The sequence below is a fragment of the Gadus chalcogrammus genome, chromosome 17, assembly GCF_026213295.1.
Source record: "Gadus chalcogrammus isolate NIFS_2021 chromosome 17, NIFS_Gcha_1.0, whole genome shotgun sequence".
Lineage (NCBI taxonomy): Eukaryota > Metazoa > Chordata > Actinopteri > Gadiformes > Gadidae > Gadus > Gadus chalcogrammus.
Window position 1 is genome coordinate 2,154,876 of NC_079428.1, and position 9,186 is coordinate 2,164,061.

The 9,186-nt window shown below is 45.7% G+C and overlaps 1 protein-coding gene across 5 annotated transcripts in view; it reads left to right on the top strand.

Moving 5' to 3' along the window:
* Positions 1-8,405, top strand: part of LOC130369751 (receptor-type tyrosine-protein phosphatase delta) — a 205,936-nt gene extending 197,531 nt beyond the window's left edge. For all 5 annotated transcript variants that reach the window (XM_056575280.1, XM_056575279.1, XM_056575283.1 and 2 more), the window contains 7 exons: positions 3,371-3,656; positions 5,242-5,420; positions 5,688-5,814; positions 6,103-6,228; positions 6,993-7,147; positions 7,583-7,718; positions 8,177-8,405. In XM_056575280.1, the coding sequence (XP_056431255.1) occupies positions 3,371-3,656; positions 5,242-5,420; positions 5,688-5,814; positions 6,103-6,228; positions 6,993-7,147; positions 7,583-7,718; positions 8,177-8,245 (1,078 nt within the window). In that variant the 3' untranslated portion in view covers positions 8,246-8,405. The remainder of the gene's footprint in view (positions 1-3,370; positions 3,657-5,241; positions 5,421-5,687; positions 5,815-6,102; positions 6,229-6,992; positions 7,148-7,582; positions 7,719-8,176) is intronic.
* The last annotated feature ends 781 nt before the right edge of the window (positions 8,406-9,186 follow it).

Consider the following 9,186-nt stretch of genomic DNA (forward strand, 5'->3'; position numbering starts at 1 on the left):
GTTTCGCTTTCTGTCAGGCACACGTTTTTTTTGCTAGCGATAAAATGTTACCCTTTCACGGAGTTTTGTTAAAACCCTGGCTGGCTTAACACTAGCCGAGCTGTCTCCCTCCAGATGTTGTTGGAGAGTAATGGCGCTGTGTGTTTATGTGGTCTAAGAAAGGGGATTGCTGGGCTCACTTTGTGTGCTCGATGAGACACAGCGAGTCTCATTGATTGCTGAATGAGCGCAGTGAGGATGATTGGCGCTTCTCCGTGACAATACCTTATTCACAGCCTAACGGCACCTGGGTAAACACATCTGTATTGTAACGCAGAAGAAGAAGAATATATCCAAAAAAACATCAAAGGATGCACAAGCACCAATATTGGAGCTTTTTCAGCCCGGAAATTAGAGCTTCTTTCAAAGACACAGTATTGCATTCTGGCACTCATCATCATTTATGTATCTATAACTGTACAAATTATTAAACACTAAAGCCTGTGAAGGCTACTTCTACGCATAGATCATCCCCCCAACTCTAAAGGCAACTTGCTCCCTAGGATCATTTTACTCACTTTTGCTTGCTTATTGTGAAACCTGCCTTATAGCAAGCCCCCTCCAAGAAGCAGTGGGCCGTGTTGGGTTCAGCCTCAGTTCTATATTGCTGTCAGTAACCCACAGGTCACACCTCACATCGGCCTATTGGGAATGGGGCTTACTCGGGCGTTAAGGTTGCACATAGGAAGTCAAAAGGACACGATTGAATGTCAGGGGGCTAAGACTCAGAAGGGGAACATTTCACGGTATGTTCATTTGTGAGTACGGGATTCAGTTAGGGTCAGGGTTCACAAGACACAAATGTTGTTTCAGATGTTCCTCAAGCTTTTTTTACTTTTCAAGACCTTTTTTCATTGCGTACACCCGTAACTATTCGATGCTAGCCGAATAGATTTAGATGCAAAAATGCATCAGTGTTTAACAAAAACCTTCCATAATAATCCCACGCTATCAAGCAAAGTTACCAAAACACATTGGCAATTGCCCCAAACACATTCTTGAGATTACAAGGAGGTTCCGACAACGGCAAATATTCGGGAAATAATTCCTCGACAGGCCAGCAGAGCGTGAGAGATTTGGTAACGACGCATAACTCATTTCTTTTACGGCAGCTCACACTTTATCTTACTCCAACCGATTGCAGCTGCACTCCGACACCACAGTACACTCCCGTCCAACATCTATTCCCCAAACTGCCGCAAACACATGTTAGGCTGACACATATGCGTGTCGATGTCCGCCGCAGCTGGCTGTGGCCTGCTGGGTGAAAGCCAGTGTCAGGTCATTAGCGTAGCCGGTCGTCAGCGCCAACTGCCAAATTTGTGGAGGGCCGACCCAGCCACCACCACCACCACCACCACCGCCGCCACCGCCGCCATCAACACTAGCACAAGTCACTTCCTCCTGAATGCACACTGACTCCTCCTCCTCCTTCGACCACTCTTCTTCCGACTCTCCCTCATAGCACTGCCATTCTGTCGCACACTCTCTCTCGGGTCATCAGTCTCGACGCATTCAAAACCGGACGGTAGAGCACTTACAGACTGGAAACATCTGGCAGTGGAGACTAAAATATCCTCCAGCGAGGGTCAGTGCACCACCCCCCCACCCCTACCCTACACCATCCCCCACCCCTTAAGGGCTGAGGTGTTCCCAGACCTGGAAGTGATTCATTCTCAAAATATTTCCCCACGACAATCGAGCATACATGATTTCAGGGCTGCTTTTCGACGGATGTGTTCTCTCCTTTTTACAGAAACACCACCGTTTTCTTAACCAAATCTCTAAATATTAAACATTTTTAACTCATAGACACAAAAACGCAGCCATACCACGTACCCTAGAGCTGTAATGCGCACAAAATAAAACGGTTCAGAATCAAGGCAAAGTCAGGAATCGTGAAAGTAACCGCAAGGCTCATCTGTTGAAGCCAGTGACACCAGCTTGAATCTCCATTCCGTTTCGCCAGCACAACTCCAACGCAACATGGCACATTAGCTTGACGTGGCCTGCGGGGACCAACAACACCAGCCTCTTCAAGCTTTTCTTCCCAACTACTTTATGTTGTTCTTCTCTCTCTCGTACACTGAGCAAATGAAAAAAAAAAACCGCTTCCTTTGAAGTAAGGGCAGGAGGGAAGGGCGCCAGAAGTTACCGTCTTTACTTGATTTGTATTCAATTAACATGATGTCAAGGTCAAATAGAAACCGTTAAATATAGCATATCTCATACTCTATGGTATCGTGGTGTTAGGGCTAACGTGAACATGTGTGAGTGGTGGTCTTGATATAGACCCATGCCCCTATTAATTCCTCCTTTAAAGATCAAAGCCTTATGGAGACCATTTGCTAATGTAATTGCGTTCATTTAAGTTCCACTGCTCTTCGCTGAACTCAGCTCAACACAGTTGAAACAGAGCCTTTTCACACATGAAACCCCCTTTAGGTGTGTGCTCTTCCACACTTCATGCTCGCACACATGCCGAGGCAAAAGCCTCTTGAAGCCAAGCGATAAAGGTTAAGCATTGGTGCCGAGTGCGTGATTAGCTCTGATGGGTTGGAGAGTGCAGGTAGGGAGCAGAGGGGACGTAAGGAGGGATTGCCAAGAGGAGTGGCTAGCTTACTGCTGGCTAATGCCACCAAGCCCGCGGATCACCCACAACACTTTTTGTTCAGCCATGATTATCCTCAGAGTCAAGCAGCCGTGTCCATGGTGGGGAGATCTGGCATTGCAGGGCTTGACTCCTGGCAACCATCTGGGGAGCTTTCGGAGCTTCTGTGGGGCCCCAACACACTGAAGAAGACTGGTTGCGTCCCACAAGACTACATGAACGTACTGTATTAAAAAGCAGTCAGTAGCAGTAAAAGTCAGAAGAGATCTCAAGCCTTTACATGCCATTTAGTGTTTTAATTGTCGGCATTTGCTTGATCTGACAGGGAAGGGATAGTGTAGGGACCAGGGTGTTGGACCCTCAGAAGATCCTGGTATTTCCATCCTGAATGTCTACCAGTAGACATCTTTTAGTGACATGCCTAACCAGCGACTTACACATATATATGAAGACATCGGACTGAGTTATGTGTAACAAAATTATATTTTTCATTTGCGTTATTGATGATGACTGTTGCTGCTTGATGTGTGATTTGATTGGTTGATTTGTACCATATTATAGTGGGTAGTATTATTTGTTGTTTGTTTGCGTCAAAATGTATTAGCACTTGCTGTTAGCAATCCAGCCCCCCCGTAGCTCCCACAATCATAACTCTTTGGCGCCGCTACCTTCTTGTGCCTAACCCCTCCTCCTCCTCCTCCTCCTCCTCCTCTCTCACAGCGCTGGCGTGGGTCGCACTGGCTGCTTCATCGTCATCGACGCCATGCTGGAGCGCATCAAGCATGAGAAGACGGTGGACATCTACGGCCACGTGACGCTGATGCGGGCCCAGAGGAACTACATGGTGCAGACGGAGGACCAGTACGTCTTCATCCACGATGCCCTGCAGGAGGCCGTCAACTGCGGCACCACGGAGGTGCCGGCCAGGAACCTGTTCGCCTACATCCAGAAGCTCACGCAGATCGAGGGCGGGGAGAACATCACGGGCATGGAGCTGGAGTTCAAGGTACGGGAGGGCTTGTCTCGGCTGGCTTTGTTGTGCACTTGGAAGGGGTTAGCCTAGCTCTTGTGAGCGCTTGGCAACTTGGTTCTATGAATGTCTTTTCTGTACCGACAGCGATATATGGTTGTTTTTCTTTCTTCTGACAAATGTACTTATTGTGAGTAAAAGCGTCTGCTAAATGCCCTAAATATAAAAGTCAATGACTTTGAGGAAAGGCAAAACCCTAGGAATCGTGATTTTCTTTAGGCAGAGGATAAATCGGAATAATCGCCGGCCAATTCCACCATTTCAGGCTGTTGGCTGGCAGTTTTGACGGAAAAAAATGTGTTTAATAAAAAAAGGCAAATTAGTTTTTAATAACAGACAAAAGGGATTTACTGTTGTGTTTCCTTTGGCTTGGAAAGCCACTTTGCACAGGACGGATACAGACACATTTCCAGTGGAAAAAGTCATGGCGTACCTTGATTACATGTAGTGGATGTGTTTGAAACAGCCATCAAAGTACTCGTTTCAATGGAAACGATCACCTGCAAACGCCCGCACCGCGACACATGTTTCGCCCATCAGCGGGACATTACACCAGAGCTCCGCTGAGGGCGCCACGCATGTGTCACTCATTGGCCGACTCGCATGCACGACCTGACCACAGAGGTCAGCTCGCTGTGACATTGTAATGGAAACACAACGCTTTAACAAGGCCAAGAGAAAAATCTATAAATCACATATTCAATGCGCATTAGAGTATCACACATTCGTTTTTCCCTGTGGCGGCATGTTGAGGTTGAACAGTCTGTCCATCCACCCTACATATACAAGTGTTGAACCCAGTGGCCACATATTGTTTCATAGGAAATTCCTCCTTTGCTTTATCGTTCCCCCTGCACCACAACGTTACCACGGCCCCATTGATTGGGTAGTCAGTAAAAGTCCCGGAGCCCTTTCCCAGTCCCCATTAGGGCCCTGGGAGACAGCACGGGGCCTGTGGTTTCCTAGGTATTCCAGTCCGTCGACTTCCCCTTTACAGCCCCCTCGACAGGCATGGCGTATAAGGCCGTTTCTCTGTTAGAGTATTGGCTTACAGAATCAGCCAGCCCCCATCACTGTCTCACCAAAATGAAGAACAATTACCAGTGGGTATTGAGCAACATACACTACCAGGCAAGGGAGGCCAAACCACACGTTGTTAAATGTACATTGCTATTGCGGCTGTTTTATTGGCTAACTTCACACACACACATGTATAGGTAAGTCGAGACGGATTTCACTATGAAGTGCAACGGCATTTCCCATGGTTCTTCTTTTACAGACCTGACGATCGTATACATCTAGGCAATGTATAAAAACAAATAAAGCAATGGTCAATAAATGTATAGAAGTAAACATTTCTCCAATCATTGTCATATCTGACAAGGAAATCCATCAAAACGTGTGTCTATTATCGACGAGCACATCTGTATGTCCCCAATATTAACATCAAACACTCCACACAGGCACTGGGGAAATAAGGGAAGTTGCTTGACATAAACTCAGCCGTCTCACCGCCCTGTCACCATATCTGTCTGTTTATCTCCTCCTGTATCTTCCACAGCGTTTAGCCAACACGAAAGCCCATACGTCCCGATTCATCAGTGCCAATCTCCCCTGCAACAAGTTCAAGAATCGCCTGGTGAACATCATGCCATACGAGTCCACGCGGGTCTGTCTGCAGCCCATTCGAGGAGTCGAGGGCTCCGACTACATCAATGGCAGCTTCATTGATGGATATAGGTGAGTTCTCTGGCCACGCCAGGACCCAGAAGACTGCGGGCCAGACGTTAAAATAGCTCACCGTGTTCAAAACGTTCAGTATAAACGTCTGAGGAGATTCAGCCGAATAATAAGAAACCCCGCCCTTACTCCAGTCCGAGTCTTCTGATCCCTCTCTTTCATTTCCTCTTCAGAACCCAGCAGGAAAGCAAGAGATAAACTGGGTTTTTCCATGTGGGCCTTATCTGCACTCCTCCATCGTATGATTGTCTCCCTCTTTCTCTGCAGGCAACAGAAGGCCTACATCGCCACACAGGGCCCCCTGGCGGAGACCACCGAGGACTTCTGGAGAATGCTGTGGGAGCATAACTCCACCATTGTGGTCATGCTTACCAAGCTCAGGGAAATGGGCAGAGTATGTGTTTGAACATGCCTCGACATGTATCGTTTCTGTTATGTCTCATGGATTGCCTAGGGGAGAGGGAGGGAGGGAGGGATGGAGGGAGGGCTGAACGTGAAATCAAGGGACGGTGATAAAATTATAGTCGGGGAATACACGCATTGGAGTCAGAGAGTATGTAAATGAACAGATGTATTCATCGACGCCGATATAATTATTTATAGAAACAATCAAAAACGTGTATGGAATGTTGAGGTTGACAGTGGAATGTAACCAAATCTATTGTGCGCCTACTTCTCCCAGGAAAAATGTCACCAGTATTGGCCAGCAGAGAGGTCGGCCAGATACCAGTACTTTGTAGTGGACCCGATGGCCGAGTACAACATGCCCCAGTACATCTTGAGAGAATTCAAAGTCACCGACGCCAGGGTAAGCATATAACTCTCGGCTCCGTTGCGCAGAGTTGACGGATGGAAATCAAAATGGAAGATTCGTTCCAAGTTCTGATCCTTTTGTTAGGGGCTCAACACTGGAGCTACTGTCAGAAATCCTGGCAACCGCGCACTGACCGTTCCTCCAAACTGATTTGATTGGCCCGCAGTGGAGACTTTGAGCCATGCCAGAGTCAATGCGAGAGTGCTAATGGATCGCAATAGATTGATCAATTCATTGTTTACTGTGTGGGAATCGTTTGTCAGCCCCAAGACGTTGGAAGCGTAACAACTATTTGTTTATACAGAGCTGTGGGGCTTGCATGTTAAAGTATGGGAAGATAAATATATGACACATGTGTAAAGACTAATGTGGCACTGTCAGCAGTACGCCGGCAGCGTTTTTAATTCCATCAAAGGCTTAGGAAGATACACGGTGCAGGCGTGCTCCTTTGTAGTGCGCGGTGCATTGGCTCATCAATTGGATTTATTTTCCTTATCACTGGGATATAATATCACTTAAGTAATGCACACTCTTAAATACCACCCCCCTGTGTGCACAGCGAAGTTGAGCTCATCAAACGGATTGTGCAGTGTGTATGTATATATATATAGATTTATTTTAAATACAACTATATATATAATCCACAAGGTGAATTGAGAAAGACGTTTAATGAAGGTTTAACTCCTATTCTGCTGTCATTTGAATGTGTGTTTTTTTTTCATTAATCTCTATGATTCTTTCATTTTTATTCTCTTCAGGACGGACAGTCGCGGACAGTGAGGCAGTTCCAGTTCACGGACTGGCCTGAGCAAGGAGTGCCAAAATCGGGAGAAGGCTTCATCGATTTCATTGGCCAGGTCCATAAAACGAAAGAGCAGTTTGGCCAAGATGGGCCAATCTCGGTCCACTGTAGGTAAGAATGTCTCTTCTCATTGGTTGAGGCTGCCATCGACGACCCACCTCCACTTTAAGGAAAACAAAACCTTAATTCAGGAAAGATGACCCTTGAAGTGGTAATTGGAGTAATAGGGTCTCAAGTGAAAAAGGGCAAGTGAGGGTAGTTTGAAAAAGTATTTACAGCAGATTTTTCAAAATAACTTGAGTAACACTCAGTCAAAGGGTTTTGTGTGTGAACCCCGATGTAAGTCTACCTGTAGGCATCCTTGAGGCGGTTGTCAAACCCCTACCTGCTCATGATGACTGTGTTATTTTGCCTTGGATGAAAGCATCTGGTAAACCTACCATTTCTGGGAACAACCCAAGCACTATAACGCAAGAAAACTCGTCATTAGATCCAAGTTTTCCATAAAGGCTAACGCTGCTGTTTTTTCTGTTGTGGTTGTGGCAGTGCCGGTGTTGGCAGGACCGGCGTCTTCATCACTCTTAGCATCGTCTTGGAAAGAATGAGATACGAGGGCGTGGTAGACATCTTTCAGACGGTCAAAATGCTCCGGACACAAAGACCAGCTATGGTGCAGACAGAGGTGAGGATTCCCAGTCGGGTGACATGTATAACTGGTTATCTGTTAGTAGTTCAGTAACGGACAGTACTGTCCGTTGAATTGCATGCTTGTCGATGGATGGAGCTTCTATGATTTTGCATAAAGCAGCCGCCTTTTACATTCACAGAGTATCTGTGGATACCTGTGGTTATTCTACTTCATAATGTCTTTACGTTTTGGTTTTCAAAGCACAATTTTTCTTGACACATTTGACCCTGTTCTTTAAAAATAAAAATCCTCATGGGTGGTTAATAGCTTCAATGTTGCTTTAAAAGGACACTAGAATCGGTCACTGTTGTAGCCTACCAATGCCTGGGTTTATTTCCACAGAGTGAAACCATTGTCAGGCAGGTCGGTGGTTCCCAAGGAGACGAAAAACAACATGGGGATAGGACTACTAACCGTTTTCTCCCTCTGTCCGTCTTTTTGTTTTTCCCCAGGATCAATACCAGTTCTGTTACAGAGCGGGCTTGGAGTACCTGGGGAGTTTTGACCACTATGCAACGTAAGAGAGAAGAGGCACATCGCAGAGGCCTCTCCCCTCTCTCTCTCTCGTCGCTTCGGAAAAAGAAAAAAACCCAGTCAGCCTCTCTTCTGAGCCATAGAATCCTGCTTGAGAACAAACAATTACTTCTTAACGCCCTCCTTTCCTAGCCGACCCCCCCCCCCCCCCCCACCCCCAGCCCCCCTAGCTAACAACTCATTTAAGTGTTGGATGTGCAACATGACCTGTCAAAAAAAAAAATGAAACGAATAAAGATGATTCCTGGAGGACCAAGGAGAATCGCAAATGAAGCCTAACCCTTCCCCCTTCTGACGGAAAGGGGCGGGCGAGGTGAATCCTGACTGTTGGAGCATCGCGGGGAATTAACTCTTGTTCGATGCTTTAAGGATTTTCACTTTGGGGTTCTCGAGAAAAACTGAATGAAAGTCATACAAATAAATAACAAGATACTCGTGACATGGACGAGAAATGCATCACTAACGATTGGAAATCTACGAGAGGCATTGGAGACACACTGAGACGGCTAAAAATATAGATGAATGATTACATGAATACCTTATGTGGACATTGTAAAGAAAAAAATAAATCAATCAATCTAATACACCGGAACAACGAAAATACAACGTTAGAAACGAGTTTGACATTCATAAAGGAATAATAAATAAATACCCAAAATGTTCATAATTGAAATTTTAAGAGAGGGCGAGAATTAAATATACAAAATGTTTTCAGTTTTGTTCGTTATTTTTAGTACTGAAGCTGATGTGTGCTTTTTGAGAAATGTGTTTTTGTTATTTTATTTAATTTTAGTTTTTTACAAAACCCGATCACTTAAAAAGTGGTGTCAAGTATGTACATTTTCACCAGTTCGTTTTTTTACGCTGTAGAACTGTTCTAATAGGTATGCTGTGTCGCCGAGCAAATGTCCTTGCTCCCGATGTCTTT